Source organism: Sphaerodactylus townsendi, linkage group LG03 (genome assembly GCF_021028975.2).
Source record: "Sphaerodactylus townsendi isolate TG3544 linkage group LG03, MPM_Stown_v2.3, whole genome shotgun sequence".
Lineage (NCBI taxonomy): Eukaryota > Metazoa > Chordata > Lepidosauria > Squamata > Sphaerodactylidae > Sphaerodactylus > Sphaerodactylus townsendi.
Window position 1 is genome coordinate 46,280,543 of NC_059427.1, and position 26,921 is coordinate 46,307,463.

Sequence of the window (26,921 nt, forward strand, 5' to 3'; positions counted from 1 at the left end):
TATCTAAACAATGAATCTAAGTCACGATATCTAGTCTGCATCAGCCTAGAACACACTTTTATTACCTTCTACTCAGAGATAATGGAGGGCATCCTAGCTGATGGATCGTTTTTTGGATTGGATCCAATTTTGGATTGGATTAGTTTCCAACTTACTGTGTGCAGGGGGTGGGGGAGAAGATCCTCACTCAACCCGTTCATTTCCTGTCTCAGCTAGGTAAGCATGATTGGAGAGGGAACTCTGAGTGCTCCTCAGTTTTTTCCTTAATTATACGCCTAATTTCTGTTTTCTTCTATTCTGGGCTACATCATCAGGTGTATAGTGTCTAGAGATCAAGCGACACAATAGTACCACTCTATTCTGCATATTTTGCACTCTATTCTAGTCAGACCTAACAAGGAATATTGTGTCCCATTCTGGGTACTGCTATTGAAGAAGGAAATTGGAAAAATTGGAACGGGTTTAGAGCAGGGCTACCAAAATGATAAAAGGTCTGGAATCTATGCCCTATGAGAAGTGGCTTAGGGGGCTACGTATGTTTAGTCTAGAGAAGAGAAGGTTAAGAGGTGACATGATATTCATGTTTAGATATTTGAATGGATTTCATGTTGAAGATGGAACAAGTTTTTTTCTGCTGCTCCAGAGACCAGGACAAAACGTAAGCGGTTCAAAATACAGGAAAAGAGATTTCATCTAAATGTTAGAAAGAACTTTCTGACTGTAAAGGCTGTTTGATAGTGGAATACACTGCCTTGGATGGTGGTGGAGTTTCTTTCTTTGGAGGTTTTTTAAACAGAGGATGGATAGCCATCTGTCAGGAGTGCTTTGATTGTGTGTTCCTGCATGGCACCGGGTTGGACTGGATAGCCCTTGTGGTATCTTCCAATTCATTGATTCTATTATCCTACCATTCTTTCCTGGGACACTCATATACCTTTTTAAAAGTGCCTTAAATTTCTTACCACAATTTACAGCAACTATCTTGATTAAACATGAAGGTTTCATCAATCGTTTTCTCAAAAAGCAACTTGAGAAGGAAACTATCAAATCCCAACAGGTGAGTCAGTTAGTCCTGTCAACCAGTTTCAGATAAATCATTAGTAGGATATTTTTAGCGGCATATTCAGCCCTGGCAACAGCCTAATCGTAGGCAGAGTAGCAGCCAGCACCAGTGGCGTAGTGCCCATGGGATGGGGTGTGTGTGACACCCTGGGCATGCCCCGGTGTTGGGGTGTGGTGGGGACATTCCAGGGTGGGCCGGAGCAGGCAGCATTGTGGCAGGGGCACAGGGCACGCTTGCACCCTGGCCACAGTTCCCGCTCGCTTTGCCCCTGGCCAGCACTGTGTTAAGAATGAATGCTGCTATGAGCACATGAAGCCACTTAAGAACATAAGAACAAGCCTGCTGGATCAGACCAGAGTCCCTCTAGTCCAGCACTCTGCTATTCACAGTGGCCCACCAGGTGCCTTTGGGAGCTCACATGCAGGATGTGAAAGCAATGGCCTTCTGCTGCTGCTGCTCCCAAGCACCTGGTCTGCTAAGGCATTTGCAATCTGAGATCAAGGAGGATCAAGATTGGTAGCCATAGATTGACTTCTCCTCCATAAATCTGTCCAAGCCCTTTTTAAAGCTATCCAGGTTAGTGGCCATCACCACCTCCTGTGGCAGCATAGTCCAAACACCAATCACACTTGGCGTGAAAAAATGTTTCCTTTTAATTGTCCGAATTCTTCCCCCCAGCATTTCAATGTATGCTCCCTGGTTCTAGTATTGTGTGTGAGAGAAAATTCTCTCTGTCAACATTTTCTACCCCATGCATAATTTTATAGACTTCAATCATATACCCCCTCAGATGTCTCCTCTCCAAACTAAAGAGTCCCAAACGTTGCAGCCTCTCCTCATAAGGAAGGTGCAATAAGAGCACTTATCTTAGCAAACAAATCCACCTCTGAGGTAGCTAAGAAGTGGTATTTCTTTGGCAAGAGCAACCCAAATATGATTCAAATCCCAGTGGCAGATTCTACGTAGTGACATCAGTCTTGGGATAACGGGACAAAAAAAACCCTTTCTCTAAGAAGTTTCTCTAAGGCTCATTCCGCACATGCAGAATAATGTACTTTGAAACTGCTTTCAGTGCTCTTTGAAGCTGTGCGGAATGGCAAAATCCACTTGCAAACAGTTGTGAAAGTGGTTTGAAAATGCATTATTTTGCGTGTGCGGAAGGGGCCTAAGATTTGAGAAAGACAGAGAAAGAGTGAATTTGCTTTGTAGAGTACACAAAATTGCTATAACAGTACTGGCACATAAAATTCTATTTATTAGAGCATCCTTCCATCTTAACATAGGATGTCAGAATAGGACTGGAAATCAGAACCTGCCAGTGAGGGTTTCATCTCCAGCTATTCAAGGTTCTGTTCCTCCTCAGAAAAGTAGATCAGAAATACCATCCACCGGAGTTCTTTGATAATTTCAATATATGCCATCATATTATTCTAACACTTGTATTGTCGTGCCCAGAGAGACACTAGTGGGCTCCTGATGCAATGCAGTACCTGAAAGATGTCAAGGCAACTGGGTCAGTATTATCATAGGAAAAATATTGGGTATCTACATCATTTTTATAGTACCCGACATGTTCTGTTTCCAAGGAAAAATTCCAGGTTTAATTGAAAACGTGAAATGCAATATCTCACAAAATAAAATGTAATCATTTAGGCCAAATTACAATTGGAAACTTCCAACTAAATTCAAAACATTTTCATAACTAGTCAGACTGGAACATTGGCCTATTGGCCATTTTATCACTGGTTGATATTACACACATCCAGAAAAACCGATACTGTAATACCAGATTTTAATGTGAGCCAGTTTCAATGGTGAAGGACCCATGGTTTGTGTTATTAGTTAACATCAGGCCACACAAGATATAAGGTTTTCTATTTTCAGATTAAAATTCCTTGTATTTCCAAAAGGGGCTCTAATAATCTTGTTTTATTAATATTTTAATAATCTTGAGGAGAAACAGCCCACCACAGGAAAAATATTTCTATCATACATCAAGGGAATCACTGATCAAATAGGGAAACTGATAAAGAAACATAACCTACAAACCATCTTCAAACCTACCAGGACAATACAGCAGATGCTATGCTCAGCAAAGGACAAGAGAGACTCCCTCACTTCTGCAGGAGTCTATCACATATCCTGCAGCTGTGGAAAGGCCTAAATAGGAACTATAAAACGCAGCATTCAGACTCGTATTAAAGAGCACAAAAGATACTTTCGGCTTAACCATCCTGAAAAATCTGCAGTTGCAGAACATGTCTTAAACAAAACTGGACATAACATAAGAATATAAGAACATAAGAACAAGCCAGCTGGATCAGACCAGAGTCCATCTAGTCCAGCTCTCTGCTACTCGCAGTGGCCCACCAGGTGCCTTTGGGAGTTCACATGTAGGATGTGAAAGAAATGGCCTTCTGCGGCTGTTGCTCCCGAGCACCTGGACTGTTAAGGCATTTGCAATCTCAGATCAAAGAGGATCAAGATTGGTAGCCATAAATCGACTTCTCCTCCATAAATCTGTCTAAGCCCCTTTTAAAGCTATCCAGGTTAGTGGCCATCACCACCTCCTGTGGCAGCATATTCCAAACACCAATCACACGTTGCGTGAAGAAGTGTTTCCTTTTATTAGTTCTAATTCTTCCCCCCCAGCATTTTCAATGAATGCCCTCTGGTTCTAGTATTGTGAGAAAGAGAGAAAAATTTCTCTCTGTCAACATTTTCTACCCCATGCATAATTTTGTAGACTTCAATCATATCCCCCCTCAGACGTCTCCTCTCCAAACGAAAGAGTCCCAAACGCTGCAGCCTTTCCTCATAAGGAAGGTGCTCCAGTCCCTCAATCATCCTCGTTGCCCTTCTCTGCACTTTTTCTATCTCTTCAATATCCTTTTTGAGATGTGGCGACCAGAACTGAACACAGTACTCCAAGTGCGGTCGCACCACGGCTTTATATAAGGGCATGACAATCTTTGCAGTTTTATTATCAATTCCTTTCCTAATTATCCCCAGCATAGAGTTTGCCTTTTTCACAGCTGCCATACATTGAGTTGACATTCCCATGGAACTATCAACTAAGACGCCCAAATCCCTTTCCTGGTCTGTGACTGATAGCACTGACCCCTGTAGCGTGTATGTGAAGTTTGGATTTTTTGCCCCTATGTGCATCACTTTGCATTTTGCTACATTGAACTGCATTTGCCATTTCTTAGCCCACTCACCTAATTTATCAAGGTCCGCTTGGAGCTCGTTCTCACCACCCTACATAATTTGGTATCATCTGCAAACTTGGCCACCACGCTACCCACCCCTACTTCCAGGTCATTTATGAATAGGTTAAAGAGCACTGGTCCCAATACGGATCCTTGGGGGACACCACTCCCTACATCTCTCCATTGTGAAAATTTCCCATTTACACCCACTCTTTGCTTCCTGTTTCTCAACCAGTTTTTAATCCATAGGAGGACTTCCCCTCTTATTCCTTCATTGCTGAGTTTTCTCAATAGTCTCTGGTGAGGAACTTAGTCAAAAGCCTTTTGGAAATCCAAGTAGACAATGTCCACTGGTTCCCCCTTATCCACATGCATGTTTACATCCTCAAAGAACTCTAGTAAGTTTGTAAGACAGGATTTGCCTCTGCAAAAGCCATGCTGACTCTTTCTCAGCAGGTCTTGCTTTTCTACATGTTTTATAATTTTATCTTTAATGACAGATTCTACTAATGTACCAGGAACAGATGTCAAACTGACTGGCCTGTAATTTCCCGGGTCCCCCCTAGTTCCTTTCTTAAAGATTGGTGTGACATTGGCCATCTTCCAGTCTTCAGGGATGGAGCCTGATTTCAAGGATAAGTTGCATATTAAAGTGAGAACATCAGCAATTTCATGCTTGAGCTCTTTAAGAACTCTTGGGTGAATGCAATCTGGGCCAGGGGATTTGGTAACATTTAGTTTATCAATGGCTGCCAGAACTTCTTCCTTGTCTACCACTTATCGCTTAAGCTAGTTCCTCAGTTACGCCTCCTAAGAAGCGTGGTTCAGGTGCAGGAATGTTCCTCACCTCCTCTTGGGTGAAGACAGATGCAATAACATTTTATTTGAAAACACTGACATTCAGAAGGTTACTTTGTCAGACTGCACAGGGAGGTCATTGAAATTCACGAATACCAAGACAACTTCGACAGGAAAGAAGAGACTCTGAGAATTAACAAAGATTGGCTACCAGTACTTAAAAACACCAAAGGCAAACCCCAAGGACATGCTAAGTTCATGAACAATGGACTCCACAGGATTTGCATTCACCAACACTGCTGCTGCTGCAGGACATGAAAATGTGAATCACTCCCTGGACTGATAAGCCCCATCCCCAATACAATACTATCAACCACATCTTTGCAATACAAGTTCCATCCAAACACTTATTGATTGGTTCCCCACCCTGGTACATGGACAATATATACCCCAAACATTCCCTTCTCTGTGGACACAGTGTGTAACTTGGGCCCTTTCTGCACGGGTGCAAGTGGGGGTGTGTCGGCATAAACAATGCCGACACACACACACCCCAGGACCGTTCACACGGGCGGTCCCAGTGGGGGTGCAGGTGTAACCTCCTTCTGTGGGTTCTGTGGGGCAGAACCTGGAATGAGTTGCAAAGAACCAAATTTAAACAACAAAATGGTTTACTTTTCTTTACAATTAACACTTTTAAAACATCAACATTTAACGTTACAATTCAAGGTCCTGTTCAGGTTGCATTTCAAGTCCTTCTATTTACAGTCTACTGATATTGCCAAGTCCAAATCTTCTTTGCAAGTTGGCTGGCTCCTGAAGACTCCAAGGGCTTGATGAACAGGTTGCAACATGATGAAGGTCTCCAGGAGAACTCTCACCCATTACAACCACAAAAGAAACCCTGAAACAATAAACTCCAACATTTACAACACAGCAAAACAACAACTACCTTCCCAGTAGTTCCCAACAATATTGAAATTACCTTAACAAGGTGTTAAGGGCTTATAGAAATCAAGGTCCGAGTCTGGTAGCCTTGTTCTTCTGCAAAAGAGCTCTTTCAGCCTCTCTGCTGCTCCGAGTCTCCACCCCTTACTGGGTCAACCCATTCTGGGCATGGGGGTTACACAGGCAGCAGCACAGCCTTCACACAGGCTTCACCGTCCCTGAACGCTGTACCTCATCTCCTGGCTTCTGGCGCATCGCAGAGGCCAGGGGACACCCCCCCCCCCCCGGCTGGAGCAGAGGTTCTGGAGTCGCAGTGTCCCCTGGCCTCTGCGACATGCCGGAAGCCAGGCGATGGGGTAAAGCATTCGGGGATGGGGGGGGGGGGGGAAATGGCGCCTTCCAGCCGCTGCCATTCGCAGCGGCTTAAAAACAGCGTCTTTGCGCCACTTGGGGTGGTGAGGCCGGCGCTGCTATGCTGCGGCGGCGGCAGCCGTGCTAACCCCTCCCCAGGGACAGCGTTTTTGCCGTCCCTGAGGCGCTCTATTCCACCTGTGCGGAAAGAGCCAGACTTCCCTCTGTGATACACCTCTGAAGATGCCAGCCACAGATGCAGGCAAAATGTTAGGAGCAAGATCCACCAGACCACAGCCACACAGCCCAGAAAAACCCCAGAACCAATCTTGTTTTCTATTTACAACCACTGAGGAAGGCTGAATAGGGCAAAATACATATGGTTCTGTATTGGTCATTTATAATGAATGAATCATCAATTGTGTTTGAGACTTTGGAAAAGTTTAAATTAATTTTTTAATATGTAGCCTACATTCCAGGCCCCGTGTTTTTAACAATTTTTGTGTACACCATATAATAAATATAATTATTTTGTTATAGTTTTTATAGTTTTTAGCTCAACTGTATTTTTCTAGTTGAGTCCCCCCATTTTTGTTGCTGTTTACAAATTATATGTTTCAGAAAAGTTGTACTGCTACTTATTTGTTTGAAGTTATAGTGAACTGAAGCTATGTCAGCAGCATTAAAAATGTCTTTTCCAAATGCATGGAACTGTATTTATTATAGGAATTATTACTTTATTATTTATGTTTAAATGAAGTGTAAATTTCCATTTTTCTTTTCCTGTAAATTCAGTTAGAAATCTAAATGAAATGCAAAGTTTTGAGTTTCTGGATTAGTATAAACTAGGACTTCAAAGTAACACAATTCCTTTAAAACCCAGCCTAGCGGAAAGGTTTGAGATTATTTGGATAGTATGTAAATGCCCTATCATATTTCCATGAGGATATAATTTTTACTTTGGGAGCACATTCTTGGTTTAGGTTCAAGTTCCAAATCCAAATGTACTTATATTGAAAATGTTTATACAATGTACAAGACCAATACACATTATTTAACAACTCATTATTGTATAAGTCACTATTGCCTGTCTAGCCAGTCAACCACAGAACACCATTTTCAAATGATATGCAAGGCCTGATGGCATATTCAGAGATAATACTAAATCGCCTCCAATGTCACATACCATTCCCCTTAACTATTTTAATATAGAAAACAGTTCTGAAACCAAACACATATGGGAAAGGGTAAGTTTACTAACATTTTTGCTTCAAGTTAGTTCTTTCATTTAGGATATGAGTACATTTACTTTCAGTAATCTACTCAAGAAAAAAAATATGTTATACTAGGTGGTCAAAGAATAAACTACCAGGTGATTAGTCACAAAAACCAGATACATCTCAATGTGTTAATAATCCTACACAAGGCACATTACATATACTCTCATTTCACAACTACATAATCATAGCTGATGCACAACTATGCCACAAGAAATTAATCACAGAGTGGAATGAATAAATTGGTATCAGTAGTGGATCCTACAGTGTGGATGGAAAGTGCCATCACAGCCAATTTATGGCAACCTCGTGAGGTTCTCAAGATAAGACAAAATGAGAGGCAGATTCCCATTTCTCACTTTTCTGTGGTAACCAAGTACTTTCTTTGTGGTCTCCCATCCAAGTACTAACCAGGACCAATCCTGCTTCACTTCAAAGACTAGCCTGGGCCATCCAGGTCAGGGTAGATCTCACAGTTTTAAACCAAAGACATTGTGCAATATTTATTTCATTCAGTATTCTACTGCTTTAAGATTCAAGAGCCCTTTAAATCCTTCATGCACTGACCTAGGTAGCCCAGGCAAGGATGATCTCATTAGATCTTGGAAGCTAAGTAGGGTGGCCCTGGTTAGGATTTGAATGGGAGACCACCAGGGAAGTCCAGAGTCGCTATGCAGAGGCAGGCAATGGCAAACCACCTCTGAGCATGTCTTGCCTTCAAACTTCCATGAGAGGTCACCATAAGTTGGCTGTGATTTGATAGCCCTCTCCCCAAAAAAATCCTTCATACAAGACTGTCCTGTGGATTCTTGTACACTCGGAACAATGCTTAAATGACACAACAACGGGTGCAAAAGTCAATCACATGATCTTTCCTACAAGTCAGTATCTCTCCCCAGAAACAATGACTACAAGAGTTCTACTGCCAAGTGAACATGGTCTGTCCATGCAACTGAGAAATCTAGAATATTACCTCCAGCTGAGCAGAAGCTATTCAAAGTGATTTACCATGCTGACAAGATAAGACTGCCTGGCCCCTTGCTTAATGCAATTTTCAAACTGTCTATCTCCTATGTAATAGCTTATCTCACCAGCAAATAAGACTAAGCAGCACCATTACTCCGAATATCCCAACCAATAACTCATTCTAATTCCAATCAGTTTATTTGCAAACCTAATTCAAGCACAGAAAAATATGTTTTCCAGAAAATGCACAACAAAGAGGTTTTTTTTGACAGAAACATTATCATTAATTTCAATCCCGTAATTCATTATTCATTTTCTATCAGTAGGTCCATAACTTGAACTGTGGTTTTTAACTTCTACCTTATCCAATAGTAAGCCAACTGTTCTCAGCAGAGGTGGAGTAAGGGGAAACTGCGCCCGGGGTGCACACGCACCCTGTGCCCCTGCCGCAGCATTGCTTGCTCCCGCTACGCCCCGGAATGCGCCCATCACACCCCCTCGATGGCCCAGCCACGCCTTTGCCGCTGCTCTGCCTGAAGAATCATGCCCCACCCTCACCCCGTGGGCACTACACTACTGGTCTTGAGTAGAGTTGTTGCCTGAGGAGGGAGGAAGCTGTCCAAGGGTGCAACAGACACAGAAAACCCCATTGTGTGGGTAAAATTTGGCCACAGCTTTTTTATTGGTGTGCTGGCAAAAGGAAGCAGAGGCACTGGGCAGATCTGGAACTGGGCAGAATGTTTGCTGGCCACCAGTAAAAACTTTTCCCTAGCCCAATGCATGGGGGCAAACACCAACACCCAGAGCAGCAAGATAGTAGGAGCTATCTGGGTGCTGGCCTCTGGATGAACTCTCCTTGCTGCCAGGGGTGTGAGCCATCAGCAGCCCCCACCTGGGCAAGTGGTTCACTGGCTCACTCCATCCCCCAGGTTTCTTATGCAGGCCCCCACCAAATGGGGAGGGCCAGCACACAGGCACACAGCACAACAGATCAGTCCGCATGCGCAACCCACCAGGCTGTGACAGATGAAACACAAATAACAACAACACTCACCATAAACAGAATGCTACAATAAAAAACTCAGACCCACAAGGGAGGGAGGGCAGGAGAAGCCATCGGTGCTCAGGCGAGAAGAGGCGTGGGATGGCCCGGCCTGCCCATATAAGGCTGCTGCCCCGCCTCCTCCAGGCACCTCACTCACTCAAGCTGGCAGCTGGGCTGGATGCCAGCGCTGAGCCTGCCCCTCTCCCTGCCCTACCCCTGGGCAGCAATGGCAGCCAAAGTAAATCTCAGCTGCTCTTTACTATGGAGCAAGAGGGGCATCTTCCCTATTTCCCTGTCTCCATTTATAAAATAAGATCGACAACACTCCCTCATTGATTGGGGTACAATGAATGTGACGATTGGACACTGTGGTGATTACAGGGATTATATAACAGATATGGCAGACAATGAATTAACAAGCACCAGCAATGAAAAAAGCTGAAGTCATGAAAATTATATCTTTCTAGCAATTATTTTTCCTCCATAGATTAGTACTGTTGGTAATATTTATTTATTGCTGTAGTGATATTTTTAAAGATACAAATGCACAAGAATACTCCAACCTTGGTTCGCAGTCCTTGTAATGAAGTACTGGATATTGACATATCTATACTACATGCTCAGTTTAATAGTCTCTCTGTCTCTCACACTGTTCTTCTTTGAAGTAATGTGAAGATCTCTCTAAGCACTTACAGTATGCAGACCAAACATGAGTTCCCAGGATTATTTGAGGGAAACACCAATGACAGTTAAATAATACTAATCTAGTCCATTGTTTGGATACACCATTAGATTAAAGATTAAAACAGATAAAATATTCACAGAGATCCTTCAAACATTGTTTAACCATGGTGGTGGTGAGAACCACAAAGGATTGCGAAGAGCTCCATGCAGACCTTGATAAATTAGGTGAGTGGGCTAAGAAATGGCAAATGCAGTTCAATGTAGCAAAATGCAAAGTGATGCACATAGGGGCAAAAAAATCCAAACTTCATTTACACGCTACAGGGGTCAGTGCTATCAGTCACAGACCAGGAAAGGGATTTGGGCATCTTAGTTGATAGTTCCATGGGAATGTCAACTCAATGCATGGCAGCTGTGAAAAAGGCAAACTCTATGCTGGGGATAATTAGGAAAGGAGTTGATAATAAAACTGGATTGATAATAAAACTGGATAATAAAACTGCAAGGATTGTCATGCCCTTATATAAAGCCGTGGTGCGACCACACTTGGAGTGCTGTATTCAGTTCTGGTCGCCACATCTCAAAAAGGATATCGAAGAGATAGAAAAAGTGCAGAGAAGGGCAACGAGGATGATTGAAGGATTGGAGCACCTTCCTTATGAGGAGAGGCTGCAGCATTTGGGACTCTTTAGTTTGGAGAGGAGACGTCTGAGGGGGGATATGATTGAAGTCTATAAAATTATGCATGGGGTAGAAAATATTGACAGAGAGAAATTTTTCTCTCTTTCTCACAATACTAGAACCAGGGGGCACACATTGAAAATGCTGGGGGGAAGAATAAGGACTAATAAAAGGAAACACTTCTTCACGCAACATGTGATTGGTGTTTGGAATATGCTGCCACAGGAGGTGGTGATGGCCACTAACCTGGATAGCTTTAAAAGGGGCTTAGACAGATTTATGGAGGAGAAGTCGATCTATGGCTACCAATCTTGATCCTCCTTGATCTCAGATTGCAAATGCCTTAGCAGACCAGGTGCTCAGGAGCAGCAGCAGCAGCAGAAGGCCATTGCTTTCACATCCTGCATGTGAGCTCCCAAAGGCACCTGGTGGGCCACTGCGAGTAGCAGAGAGCTGGACTAGATGGACTCTGGTCTGATCCAGCAGGCTAGTTCTTATGTTCTTATGTTCTTAACCAGCCTTGTGTGTCATTACACAAAAATAAATACACAGGTATAAAAACATGGACTTTTACATGCCCTTTGTCTTTTAAGACTAGTCACGGATTACCAAATCATCAAGTATCTCATGCGTCTTGTCAGCAGACATTTCATGGTAGTTCCATGTTTGGAACTTAATTCCTTAGCTGTAAACCAGTCCAATTTAGATCAGGACAGCAGAATACAGCTTAAACTTTTCCTCAGTACCATTTTTCAAATCTGAAACTGTGAAAGAAAATTAGCATTTGCCCCGTTATGGAAACTTAATTATTCTGATTTTTTTTAAGCCACTCCTGAGCAACTTTGACCCATGCTGGGGAAAATGAACAGGTTCGCATTTTTTATTATTAGCTGGGTTCACTCATTCCCTTCATCCTTGTCAAGCAGAACACTGTGTGGGTTGAATGCTCTCATGGCATGCTGACTGCCAGCGTTTGGGGTCAACGGATTAGCTCTCCAGTTTTGCCTTCTTGAATCCCCGCTAAGAGAAAATAAACTAATCTGGACGCTTCATTCCTTCTCTATCCTGTATGTACTTAGTCCAATGCAAAGATGGCCATCCTGTTGAGAAACTCTGTTTTATCCTAAAATGAGTCTGAGGCGGATCTACGAGCCTTTTTAATTAATTACACAAAATAAATAGCCTACAGAGTTGTTTTTTTCTAAAAAAAAAATATGTGCACTTAAATTGTGCGTGGGCACAGAAAAACTTGGAAACTCCCTAGCTGCTGAAAAATGGCACATAATACAAAGGCAGACAGACTCTTAACTGCAACACCATGACAGCTGCTACTGCAATATATATTTCCTGCTGTGCATTCAAAACTGGAAAATAAATGTATTAGAATATTTCATTGTCTCAAAGGTGAAAAACTATGTGAGATACTTCGGTGCAAAGAAACAACATTACAAGTCCCCTTTTTCCCTGCAGCAGCTCAAAGGGCCAGAAATCAAAGCAGTTTGTTAGCTCACTGGTAATCACGATCATTAAGAAAAATAGGGGCAAAAATGAAAAGCTCCCTTTTCAAATGGACAGTGGACAAAGGGGCTTCCAGTGGATCTGGTCACCAGTTCTTGAAACTCAGAGTTCTATTTAATGGGACAGGAAAAAAATATATTAAGAAACGGAAAACAAAAATAGCATGCTCCACACTGGGTACTGCAATCTAAAAATCATCAAAAGACTTTCAGAACATAATGCTCTTCGCCCAGTGAGTCAGGCTTTGTAATAATAACCTGGTTGCCTGAACAGATCACAGAACTAGAGCATGCTGAGAATGCGATTTTTTCTTTTTAAAAAAGCCTTTAGTAGTGTAGTTGCCATGTTCAAAACCCTCTTCCTCCAAAATATTCCAACAAACTTCAATATGTCTGATATAAAGCACACCACTTGATATAAAGTACACCACTTGTGCATCAAAATCCATCTGTTTGATCTTGGACTCTGCTGCTGATATGTAGCAGAGCATAAGATCCAGAATTAAATTGGTGTAATGTGATGTAGAAGTATTGAACTAAAATCTGGGTGATATGCACTAGGGTAGCTGCCTCGGGACTTCCAGGGACAAACACCCCAGGCGCCGCCGTGGGAGTCATGTAAGGGGCTGGAAAAATTTCTCCCCACTTCCAGGAAGGAGGGGGCGTGGCTGGGCCTCAGCTGTCTCTGTCCCGTGTAATGTACTGTTGTAGCTGTAGTAGCCTAAGCAGAGGTTTCCCACTGTAACTTCGAGTGCTGCATGCACGTAACTGCAATGGGGACATCCGGGGCGGCTTGTCCCGGGCAGTGCCATTGCAATCATGTGGGTAGGCAGTGCCAGGGGCATGTCAGGGTGGGGCGGGGCGTTTCCGGGCTTTTCAGGGGTGGGGCGTGTCAGGGGCGGGGCGGGTGCACGCAGACAGTTCATGCCCTGGGAATAGTTCCCCACCCTTCATCACAGGAGTGCTGTATATAAACATTTGAAGATGCCTTATACAGAATCAGACCATGGCTTCATCAAACTCAGAATTATCTACCCCAACTGGCAGAGGATGCACAGGTATTCAGGCAGAGTCTTCCCAAACCCTACGACCAAAGTCTTGTATCTGGAGATTCCAGAGATTAGCCTGACTGCAAGTCATATGCTCTTCCACCAAGTCATGGACCTTCATTTTGCCTTCCCTATTCATCACTCTACTTGGAAGTTACAGAAACTTCTATTCTGAAAGGCTTACTCAGAACACGCAAAGGACAACTCATATCTCCCTACAGACTTCTGCAGTAGAATTCCATTTCTTCTCCTCAAGAGAAAATGATTTCTAAACTGAAGTCATGGCAACTCATGATTCTGAACCCATCTTCAACTATACTCTTTCTATGCATTCATTCACTTAGTGCACGAACATGACTCGACAGCAGAGCTCAGTGATTGGGGCACAATAAAGAGCCATCAATAAATAAAAGCAGAACAAACAAGAAACTTAAAAAAAATGCAGAACCTGCCCATGAAAAAGCATAATTAAATTAAAAGCTCTATTAAATTACCCACCTGTCACCTGAAAGCCAGCAGGGAAAGCACCAAGAAAATCTCCTGGCCCTGGGAGTTCCACTGTGAGGTGCTACAAATGAGAAAGATCAAGATCTAGAACTTACCCATGATACTTCAGCTATCAGAGCACTCACAGGAGACTCTCCCTAGAAATATATAGAGCAAGGCTTTCTGAATGGAGCAGCCCTCCAGGTCTCAAGCAGAAGTCTTTCACATCACCTACCACCTAATCCTTTTCCATTGAAGATGCTGGGGTTTGAACCTAGGAACATCTGCATGCAAAGCAGATGGTCTACCAGTGAGCCCATGCCTCGATGTGAAACTGGTCAATGAGAAAGGGGTTTTAGGAACACCTACTACATGTATGCTCTACCACATGTATTGGACTTGCCTTCAAATATTTCAAATATTGGAGGATGTTATTTTGTTTTGATTGAAAAGACTGTTGGGGACTATGCTGGCAAGGACCCAACATTACGCTAACTTTGTGTTGTTGATACAAAGGCACAATATGTCACACAGAGAGACTTAAAGTGCAATCCCATGCAGCGTTACTCCAGTCTAAGCCCATTGAAATAACTGGAGTAACTCTCTTTGGACTGCACTGTTAGTTTATATTTTTCAATAATATTCAAATTCGAGACAGATATTGGAAAACAAGGGATCTTTCCTGTAATAATTAGTGGGCTGGAATATTTTAGTGATGAAAAAGCCTACCCATCTGATTAAAGTAGCAAGAGGCTAAACTAGTCTAGTTGATTTCTAAATACTCTGGTCACTTTCCCCAAAAATATACTGAGGTTTCCAACATGCTTTATCTTAAGCCAGGAAAATATTATTTGACTCCCATTTATGACTGCTTTGACATGACCCTCACCTCTCTCTCTCTGTATGTATATATGAAGACAATGTATGTGCATCTTCATGATTTGATCTCAAATGGTAGGAAAGTTACAAAGGAGTTTGCTTTGTTGCTAATCTTGCGACATTTTTAACGTTATTTCCCAATGGTTTTACAGCAGCATCATAAGCCTTGTTTCTGAATGGCTTATGGTGGCAACTATGCCTTACACTGGCATTTCCTGAAGATACACCAGCATATCTAGAGACAGGCCAGCAACAAACTGTATGGGTGCTGAACTGGACACTGCAGCTCCAGCACCAGTATAAACCAGGATGGCATCAGGAATGTGTTGGCATCCAAAGTCTCTCCATCCCCAGTTATGTTCCCAGTGTGGCATAACACATCAGCAAGAACTCTACTGCAGTTTTAAACATTTACATGGAACACATGGAAGTAACAACACAAGCCCCTCTTTCATCTTCCCACTGTTTCCACTCCTTGCTTTGCTTGATCCCAACTAAGTCTGTAGCGTATCACAGCCCCCCTACATACCATATACACATAATCCAGAACACCCATTCGGCACATAATAGCATGTATGCCATGGTGCTATGCCTGAATCTATGTCACAAAAACGGTCTGCATGAAAAGGGAGTACTTTGCACAAGAAGGTTAAGGGGAGAATGAACCTTGTTGCTAAGGCTACTTTGTTCAGATCCACAGGACATGGAAACAAAAAGGGAGCTTCCACTCCTCCAACTGAGGGTGCAAGGACATTGGACCCCACATTGATGAGCAAAGGAGGAGCTCTTGCCTCCAATTGTGACTGCTACAATTGTCCCCCCATATATTTAGTCCGTGCTTTCCTTTCTTCCCTAGCTGATTTAATCACAAGCCTTCTTGTCCTAGTACAGGAAAACCATCAAACCTTACTTTGAACTGGAATATCTTGAGTTGTAAATTTTATCAACTCCGTCTAAAATCAAACCAAAAACTGGACTCTCCCTGGCTCTGACTCATTCAAGTCATTTTCTACTGTATTGTTCTCTCCTGAGAATGGAAGTTAATTTTGTCCAGGAAAACTGCCTCCCTTAGAATCGCCAGAAGGTCAGATTTTCCTATATCTAGTCTGTCCAAATGATGGTCCATCACCCAGTGTTCTCTGAACTGCCTTTGGTTCTGTTACACTGTGCCTGATGTCACCTCTCTGTGTGCATCCAACATGGGCACTGGATTCAGCATCCTTCTGGAACAGATAAATATCACCCTCCCTGAAATAACCTCTACTATTCCCATCTATCCTTTATCTCCATCTAGCTCCTTGAAACTCTGTAGGTGTGTGTGTGTTTTGCCAAACAGTGTATGTACCTTTTATGATTTTTGTTCTTCAATAAAATTGTTAAAACGACACTTAAATTCTGGTTTTCTGTGGTTTTCTAAAAGGGAAAAAAATCCTGTAAAAATTGGTGGGAAAGTTTCCCAAAGGCCTGGCCTCCTACATTGCAAGGTCTGTCTCTGCTAATTCCCCAACCTAAAATGGGACAGGCCCCTCTAATTCAGGCAACAGATTTTAATCCCATGGAGACAGCCAACCAGTATGTGCTGATGTGATCATACCTCTCTGAAGCCAACCTAACAACCTATACAAAGAACAGGCAAATGGATGGAACAAAAGGTGAGTTCTGCATATGACAGTCACAACTTGATGCCAGGGAGAGAAAGTGGCTGTATTAACATGCATGTTGACTGTCTCCATTTACCTGTGCAGTTGCTATGGACTCCAGTCCAACTGTAACAATGCTTGCGATTGTTGAGGAGCATTTATTTCCCATATTTACCCTCTGCAGAGGATGCACTGTATACAGATTAGTGGTGTGTCAGCACCACTCCAGCATGACAGTGTGAGATGGAGCGTTAGGATTGGGATGCTCGTGCTATTGCCTATTTGAAACTTTTAATTGTTAAAATAAAATAACAAGAGTATTCCTAAAGCCTCTCCTTGTTGCAATACAAATGCGGCTCCAGTTCTTGGCAACAGACATCCTTCTGTGTTCCACAAAATCTCAGAGGTCTGCATTTGTATTCTGATGATACGATTCTTCCAGGTACTGAAAACAAGCGAAGGACTGTTGCATACGAAACTGTGTAATTGTTAAATAATTTCTAATTGGTATGACAGTTAGATGAGATACTGAGTTCTGCTCTTAAATCTATTAAATTTTCCGGGTGTTATTTTCAAAGGCCTCACAGTAACTTATATTCAGCTACTAAACCAATTGAATTGGAAATAGGTCCCATTAATATCCATGGAACCTACTTTCAAATAAATCTCTTAGTATACCAGCCTTCGGGCTCAAGGTTCAAATGAAAAAATGATGGGCCATATACTGTAAGAATGGCCCTAAACCATTTTGGAGCTTTAAACTATTTCTTCACATAATCAACATAATCACAAAAAGGCTGAAACCTGCACACAAATTTACTCACAGCTCACAAGTGTACGTAGAACTTAAAACATCAAACTGCTCATACCTTCCGTCTTTTATTCAAGCTTCAGGTGACAGACCAAAATTAAACACATACAACTTTCCCCAGACTTTCTTTTCTCGGGGAAAAAACAGTTGCAGGAATCTACACAGTTGATCAGAAAAGAACCACAGTAGAGTGCATATAATTCTTTCCTTTCCCTCCTACTCAAAATTCCACCTGGCCTTTTCTGTTCTACCTACTACCAAAACAAAACAAATGCCCACATTGTTTCCTCTGTCAGCATCATCTCATCACCACCTATCAAACCTCTACACCCAACTACAGCCTCACAAAGATGTTTTGCGTAAAACATAAAGTTCAGGGAAAATTTCATAAATGAGAGCCAGTGCAGTGTATGGTTAAGAACAGTGGACTCTAATCTAGTGATCTGGATTTGTTTTCCCATTCTACACATGCAGCCCACTTGGTGACCCTAGGCCAGTCACAGTTTCCTCAGAACTCTCTCAGTGCCACCTCCTCACAAGGTGTCTGTTGTGGTGGGGAGAGACAATTGTAAGCCCTCCTTATGGCAGGATATAAAAAAGAATTCTTCCTTTAGGGTGCTGTGTGGTTTCCGGGCTGTATGGCCGTGTTCTAGCAGCATTATCTCCTGACGTTTCACCTGCATCTGCCATGCTGCCACTTGGCCATGCTGGAAGGGGCTGATGGGAATCGTAGTCCATAACATCTGGAGTGCCAAAGGTTCGCCACCACTGTGCTAGAACATGGCCATACAGCCTGGAAACCACACAGCACCCTAGTGATGCCGGCCGTGAAAGCCTTCGACAATTCTTCCTTTTCTCCTAATGTGCAGTTTGGCCCCTAATTGTCACTTGCTTTGAGTGTGATTAGTATAGAAATGCATCAAGTACAGTTCTCACCTTACCTCTGTCCTGACCCAGCTAGTATCTACTTTACAGTCTTTTTGAAGGGAAGTGGCAGCCCAATCCAGAGGGAGGGGGCAGTGGAGTGGCAGATGGGGATGGCACTGTGGCCTCCAAAGAGGTAATCGGCAGCACAGGCACTAGGAGAAAAGTTAAAAATCCTCTTCTGTCCCAAGGAAGCCCATGAATGATTGATGCCACATTTTTCAGTGGCATAAGTCTGTGCCACAAAAAGGGGCATTCCCAGGCCAAACCTCCACTGGAAGCTGACTAAAGTTGGCTGCACCCCTGGGAATACCCCCCTCCATGCTGGCACAGGACCTAATGGTGCAGAAGCTCTCAAGTGAGAGCAAATGTTTGGATTTGGGCAATGTGGACTTGCAGAACACCCTGCTGCCAAGGGAAGTGCTTCTATGCCAGTGTTGGTGCCACTTTGCACGGCACTGGTGTTAGAACCTGTCAAAAAGACATGTGTAGATGAGCAAAATCTATATGACAGATGTGTCCCCCCCTAGACAGGTGCAGAGTACAACAATAGTAATGTGTGTATAATTGATAAGACCTGTGCACCTGATTGGAACCTGTATTGTATATAGTTAGCAAAGAGAACACAGAGGAGTGTGCCTGCGAACCTGTGGTCTGGCGAAGCACTTTGGTAGTTGTAGCAATAAATAGAACTTCTGCACCATTGACTGTGTGTCTGTCAGTTGTTTCTGCATTGCATTCTACAAAGTGGCCTACTCCCGAGTAACCACTGCTTCAACAACTGGGGCAATGGCACCAGAAAAAGCAGTTCATGTGCACACATCTCTGGATTTTGGTTGTATTCATTTTCAGCCCAATATATGACTACTAGCACATGCTTACTTTGCCATAGGGTACGTTAAAGATATGATGTGACTAAACTCATATAAGTTATTAATGCCTCACTATTGTAGCTGTGAATCCTACGCATCAACATTATAATTAGCTGCATAGACCTCCTCCTTCTCTTTAAGCCCTATTTAAAATGCTGAAAGGGATTGGATGGTCCAATTCTGAAGGAGGATAAGTATCCTGGGCCTCAACTGAAACCATCAGTTCAGCCACTGTAAAAATCAGAATTAGCTGGAATTTGTTGCAGCGGGACATGTGACTACCCAATGATACAATATTTGTCATGTTCTCCCCTAAGGATTTAACTGAAACACTAACCAATTATTTTGGGTGGAGGGCTCTCTGGCAGCTTAAAACCTGTGTACAAGAAAGAGTTCAAAATCCATAAAGCATATCCATGAGTTACTGAACTAAGGGCAGAAATTTTAACACAGCATGGAATCTGCCATGCCAAATGCATTTTGGTTAACAGGGGGGGAAAACGGCTTTCTAACGTTGCCAGTAAAAAAGTCCAAAGAGCAGAGACCAAACTTTTACGGTCTATCTTGCCTGTTAAATCAAACAGATGTTTTATGATTGTAGCAGAAATATGCTCTGCATCTTTCACAGAGAAGAAAACAAAACAATTCTACTTTCAGTTAATTTTAAAGTTGTGGGAAAGGAAGATACGCGCATTCAGCCACCGTTAACATTTTATATGTGCTCGGTAACAAATCATGACAATAGCAAACTTTCACTCTGCAAGCAGTAAAACAAGGCAGCCTGTGTCCTCCCTCTCTGAACTCTGTACATCAAGCACTATCCCACTGCATGACTATGCTGGGGAATGTGGGAAAAGAACTACTGTAATGGGACGCACATTCTTATAGCTTCCTTCCCTCACTGTGTGGAAATACCCAAAGAGCAGACGGGGGAGGGCAGAACAAGACTGTGACTCACTGCTGGGTCATTTGGGAGAGAAAACTTGGGAAGAAAGGCACTTCTTGATAAAGGAGTGGGTCAAATTCTTTGTTTATGTGTGCACATTTAACGACTGCACATTTGGCTTCATGGTAAACTGAAAAGAAACCCAATTGGCTTTCACAGTGCATCTATGGTTAGTATGTGATACAATACTGCATGGGTATAAACTTTTGTGGGAAAGTTTATCACCAGATTCACCATGTTTCTCACATTCTTCTAGAAACCACTCAATGTGTTGTATTTTTGCAAGTATATGACAAACATTTAGCATGTATTGTCGAAGGCTTTCAGGCCAGAACCACTGGGTGTTGAGTGGTTTCCGGGTTGTATGGCCGTGTTCTAGTAGCATTTTCTCCTGACGTTTTGCCTGCATCTGTGGCTGGCATCTTCAGAGGATCTGATGGTAGTGAAGCATAGTTATTTCACTACCATCATCGTTACTCACATGCTAAATGGGTGGCTCCCACCCAACACATGCAAATCAAGCTTGCTCATTGCACCCTTTACACTTGTTAACAGGCAAATGGTTCTTTCTCCCACCCTGGACATTCCACAGGTACATATACTCCACTTGCTTCACTACAATCAGATCCTCTGAAGATACCAGCCACAGATGAAGGTGAAACGTCAGGAGAAAATGCTACTAGAACATGGCCATACAGCCCGGAAACCACACAACACCCCATTTTGCATGTATACCATAAGGCAGACATTTCACCATCTATACCCAAATTAAAAAATACTGCATGGATCCGGAAGTCACTGTGGCTCTCCATGTGATGTTTTCATAATGTATATGAATTTGCTTCAAATGTTTTGAGGTACAAGCAGATAATCATTAAATATGTAACATATATCTCTTAAATGCGCAATATGTTAAAGCAGTTTACACCAGAAAGCCAAACCTGCAGAAACCGAATAACATGTTTAATGGACTCAGGTGCAAAATGTTTCATTCATATTCCATTCTTCATGGAAAACAAATCGGAACTTTTGGATGTGATCAGGTGACATACCCCCCCCCCCCCACACACAACTGCACCTTAGAAAAGTGACTCTCAGGTATCTACAATGCTTTGCACTTTTGACTTGCTCTCCTCACAGCAGGACAGTGAATGATGTTCTTTTAATTCCGAGTTTGCTATTTTAAATAACTGACAGCGTCATCAAAACATGAGTTACACCCTTCCAAGTCCGTCAAAGGCAGTGGGCTTAGAAGGGAGTAACTCTGCTGAGGACTGGCCTGTGAAACTCACCTTCTAGTGGGCACCCTGTTACAGTGTCAGTGATATCCTGCATTCAGATAAAAGCAATATGACCAGTTTTGTTACTGATTTCCTCCCACAGTGAGGAGAGAAGAAGAATACAGCACACAACCAATTTTACTCAGGTACAGTTCTGGGGTGGAAATACGATCTGAGCATGCTTTTAGCTTGATTTAATTGTAAATTATAGACAAAGTAATGAGTGTAGGCCTCATAATGCATATTCTAACAGATCATATAGAGATCAGCTTTAAGAAACTGAGATTTAATTATAACCATCACAAGAAGAAAGAGATAATGACACAAAGTCAAGAAAACCTTGCTATCATTTTAGGATGCAGAATCCATCCTATAAAGGTTAGGTATCTGGGATGTAAAATCAACCTTTGAACATATATTTGGCCCCCACATATTCACTCATATCAACGATGCTGTCAGTAGATACAAAAAAGAATTCTGTGAGGAACATCAAAACAAGAAAAGTACTGAACCACCTGTTAGAAAAGACTTCTTTAGTTAATTAACATATCCTTCCCATCTTTAACTTTCATACTGGTATGAACATTCAACATTCCCTTGATTTAAATTGCTACACTTTTAGAAGTTTGCTAAATGGCTGAGTACAACGTGTTACAATCTAATGCTCACCCAGACTCCAATGGAAATATTGCACGAGCAGGATCTATAGAACCGGCATAGAACAAAAAACAAAATACCCAGAGTGTTGCATTCGGTCAAGGGATACACAGCAGAATATTCCCCCCAAACACCATGTGCTGGTGTTCAGTCAGTTGTAAAACTGCTTCAGAGAACATTAAAGAGGTTTTTCTTTGCTACCCTCTCACATTTTCCCTCCAAAATCAATGCACTGTTCTTTATCTAGCCAGCAGCAGCGCTTCCCAGGGGATTTGGTTGTTGTCTTAGTCTGATCACAGATAGTTCTGAAGTTCTTTGACACTCCTGATTTATGATGCGAAGCTGCCTCTTAAGATTAAGGCCAATGTTCTGCTGGGTCAGATCAAACGTCTATCTTGTCCAGCATCCTATTTCTAATAATGGCCAACCTGATGCTTTTAGAAAGCCCATAAGCAGATAGTGAAGGAAACAGACATTCTTGTTTGCCCTCTTCTCACCTACAACAGGTATTCAAAGGCACATGCCTCTAAACATTTTCACAGTTCTGTGAGCATACTCAGAAGGTTTCTGATTCCACTTGACATACATATCATCCATGGATTTGTCAATTTCCCCATGATTTGTCAATATGATTTTCCCTATGATCTGTCAATTTCCCCATGGCAGCAAATTTTGAAATTTAATCATGCATTGAGTGAGGAAGTACTTTCAATTCCCTCTCTGGAACCTACTGGGTTTTTACAGAGGGCATCATTTTACAATCACAAACCTCAAACCTCGAGTCATCTTTTCCCCAAACTAAAAAGCTTCTTCATAAGGAAGGAGTTTGTACCTCCTTGATCAGCCTTTTCACACCTTGCTTCACGATGGAAGCAGCCACCAACAAAACCCCTTCCACGCTTGCAGTTTGCTACCTATAAAGAGATCCATCCCTGAGCAAATCCGAAAAGAAAGCCCCCCCCCCCCCCCCGGTCAAACTTCCCCACTTCCAGAGGTAGATTTTAAAAGAAGCCATGCCAGGCCTCCAGCTTGCCTGGACGATGGTTGCGCTCAGGCAAATAAATGGCTTGCTGCCAGAGAGGCACTTTTTTTCTATAAGACCCTCAGCGGGTCTTTGCAAGGGAGCTGGGGACCGGTTCGAATGAGGCCCCACACAGGCCTTGGGGGCACCCAACAGGGATCGCCCGTCTGCCCTCCGACCTACCTGGATGCGCCTCTTTTCGCAGGCCGGGCCGGTGCCTTGCACCACGCTGTCGAGCACGGCGACCAGCCCGGCGTCTGGCGCCACGAAGCACGAGTGGCGGGCCTTTCGGATGGCCTCCTCGATCTCGGCGAAGCGGAAGACGCACAGCGCCGACGGCACAGGAGCCAGCCGCCCGCCAGGCCCGGGACCCCCGACGGCTTTCTCGAAGACCCCGAAGAGCAGCTCCTCCGGCGGGGGCGGCCCAGGGCTCCCCGCGGCCACCTGCAGGGCGGCGCGGGCGGGGAAGACGGACACCAGCCGGTGGAAGAGGGCGCCGCCGGCCACCCCCCCGCCCGTGCCACACTGCAGCCCCATCTGGATGTAGGACTCGGTCAGCTTCTTGGTCTCCGCGCCGCCGTCGCTGCCATTGAGGGTCGTGGCGTCGCCCAAGCAGATGCGGGCCAGCAGGCTTTGCAAGTGGCTCTCCTTCTCCCGCGCGTTGGCCTCGCTGTTGAGGGCCAGGTAGGCGTAAGAGCCTGCAGGGCGGCCCGAGGGCGAGGCCCTGTCGGGGAAGGGGGCGCCTTGGGAGCCGGGGTCCCCCTGGGGGCGAGGAGGAGGAGCAGGAGGAGCAGGAGGGGGCGCCTGGCTGCCGCGGTGCAGGAAAGCGCGGACGAAGGTGAGGCGGTGGCGCTCCTTGGCGCCCTGCTTGATCTTGAAGACGTTGTCGTCGGAAGGGTTGATATCAAAGGTGAAGAGGCGCGCCAGGTCGCCGCGGGCGTCGAGGGCGCGGATGGCGATTTCGGGCGTGTTCTCGAAGCGGTGGTCCTCCAGGCTCTGGTTGCGCGGGAAAAACGCGCTGCCCCAGCCCGTGTAAGTGGACGCCACCAGGAGCCGCGGGGCGCGGCCGGGCTGCCGGAGCACCAGCCCGACGGTGGAGGCGTTGGCGTGGTTGGCGGCCACGTTGAGCATGCTGGGGAAGACCGGGACCTGCTCGTGCCCCCCTGCCGCCCCGGGGGGGAAGGCCACGGCCACGACGGAGATGTTGTCCATGCTGCGCAGCTGGCAGAAGCCCTGGTAGACCGAGCCGCACACCACCAGGATGCCCTGCTCTGGGTCCGGCTGCAGCAGCTTGTTGTAGTTATCGGTGGGCTTCTTGGCGTGCTCGCACGACGCCTGGGGCAGCTGCGGCGCGTGGCACAGCGGGCTGTCCTCCCGGGGGCCCACCTGCTCCTCCACCTCCAGCGTCAGGCTGGGGCCCGACAGCTGGTACAGCCGGTTGACCGCCGCCAGGTAGATCTTGCTCCCCGACCCATCCAGCGCGAAGTTGTTGGTGGCCGTGGCCGAGACGAACTTGTGCTGCACTGACAGCCCCCCGCCGGGCACGGGCAGCAGCAGCAGCAACAGTAGGCAGAGGCACCACAAGGCGCGGCGGCGATCCGGCTTAGCGCCTCTCCGATCGGGCGCGACCATCCTGCCTCCTGGCGCGGAGCATCAGGCGCTCGGGGCAGACGGGGCTCCTCGCAGTCGCCCGGCGGGAAGAAAGGAAGAAATGCACGCGCCACAGGGCGAGGGGAGAACCTGTTTCCTGCAGCGGATCTCACGCGCCTCGGCTCCAGTGTAACGCAAGAGGGAAGTCCCGAGCCTTTGTTGCAAGCGATCGCCAGCCCTTTGCTTCCTTACTGGACCGGCCTCTCGAATGGGGTTAAAATTGCACGTCTGAGAAAAGCTGCGCCCTCCCCTAAGTCTGACAGCTCTCTCTCTCTCTCTCTCTCTCTCTCTCTCTCTCTGCCGGAGGACAACCGCCACTCTCCGACGTCTCTCTCTCTCTTTTTGCATTACTCTTTTTTTCTAATGTAGGGTTGGTCATGTGAATATGATTAAGTTAAAGCCAGTTCCCCCAAAGCTGGGAAGCAATCATCGAAGCAGCCCCAAAGACAAAGCAGCAGCTCTTGATAGCAGCTTCTTTGCTAACAAATAACTCTTGTCTTTGCTGCTTTCTTTTTTCGCGTTGAGAAGGGAGAGTCTGGGACTCCGTTAGCATGGGGGGGGGGGGGGGGGGGGAGAGAAAGTTTTCTTCTCCAAACCTAAAAACACAGCAGTGCACTGGGGTAAAAATAGACCTAGCCAAACAACATTAATTTCAGGCAACCCGGCGCTAACTGGCGTTTTTTGGTCATAGCCATTCTTCTCTCGTCCCCATCCCCTCACCCCACAATGAAAATAAGTTAACTCTCAGTCCTCTTGAAGTGCTGCCCTCCTCATAAAGGGGGGTTTTACAAGAAAGGATAACAAAGAAGGGAAGGTCAGGCTGTCTGGGGTTTGGGGGTCAGGAATAAATTAAAAGGACAAGTATGCCAAGCATGTAAGACGAGGGAGGGGATAATTAGTTCAGTCCCACTGTGTTTCAGTCATTTGGCACCAAAAAGCGGAGAGGGTGCTTCAGTAATCCATGAGAATGTAATCAGCTGCCCTGTTTATGTGATGCCAAGTTCACAGGCTTGGGATCTTCTTCCACCCAAGAAACTCCCTGGCCAACTTTGCTTCTTGTTGATCCACCAGAGTTCCTTGCTGTCGGAGGAACCTCATTTTGATCAACCTTCTTTTGCAGGCGGGGGGGGGGGGGGTTGCTTTTAGCAGATGTACCTGACACACTAGTTGGTGCTAGATAAAGGTACAAGCCACTGTATCTATGCTGCTAAAGATGTGACGTATAAACTATGAGGCGTCAAGTGCTTTAATGATGTCAGAGTGCCCAAAGTGAAAGAAGTGCACAGTGCAATGCACGAACCACAACAACATTATGTCCCGTCAATAGGTTCCACTTTTGGCCAGTCCGAGCTGTCTAGTATAGTGCAGCTTTTCCAACAGTGTGGCCTCACAAATGCTGATGCTTAAATGAATAACAGTCTCTCAGTTCAAATCACAGGTGGACTGAAACCACTCTGTAGACAAGTGATGAATCACAATCTGCCAGTGAACCAGTCAGGTATTACAGGCCTTGAAACTTCATTTTCTCCTGTCAAGTTGGTAAGTAGAAGAACGCTGTCTGTGGTAAACTTGCGTTTTCGATAATCTGAATCAGTTCTTACATCTAGTCATGCTTCAATATATATAGGGGTTTCTTTATAAGAATTAACGTTGAGATCCCTTCTGCAGCATAGACTTCACATTCAGTGGCTTGGGATCTTCTTCTACCCAAGAAACTCCCAGGCCAAGTTTTCTTTCTGTTGATCCACCAGTATTCCTTGCTGTTGAAGGAACCTCATTCTGAGCAACCTTCTTTTGAGGGGAGGATGCTCACTTCCAGCAGATGTATGTGACACACTAGTTGGCACTAAGTACACATTAACTGGTTGTTTGCATAGTAGTAGCTGTAAGCACAGACATTCAAAATGACCATGGCATAAGGACAGTAGTCCAGAATGCAGTAGCAAGGATTCTTTACTGGAGGGTCTTTACTCATGGCAGGCACATACCCAACCTGTGCTCCACCAGCTGCGCTGACTCCAGGTGGAATTCAGGGTCAAGTTCAAGGTTTTAGTACTAATGAAAAAGTCCTTAACAGTCTGGGACCAACATGCTTATGGGACTGTCTCTCCTGAAAGATGCTTTGATCATCCAGCAAGAACCTACTTGTGGTCTCTGGCACAAG

General features: G+C 44.6%; 1 protein-coding gene across 1 annotated transcript in view; it reads right to left on the bottom strand.

Annotated features, from left to right (window-relative positions):
* PLXND1 (plexin D1) overlaps positions 1-25,464 on the bottom strand; it is a 180,718-nt gene extending 155,254 nt beyond the window's left edge. The window contains 1 exon segment of the mRNA XM_048490141.1: positions 23,291-25,464. Coding sequence (XP_048346098.1) covers positions 23,291-24,739 — 1,449 coding nt within the window. The 5' untranslated portion in view covers positions 24,740-25,464.
* Between the last annotated feature and the right edge of the window lie 1,457 nt (positions 25,465-26,921).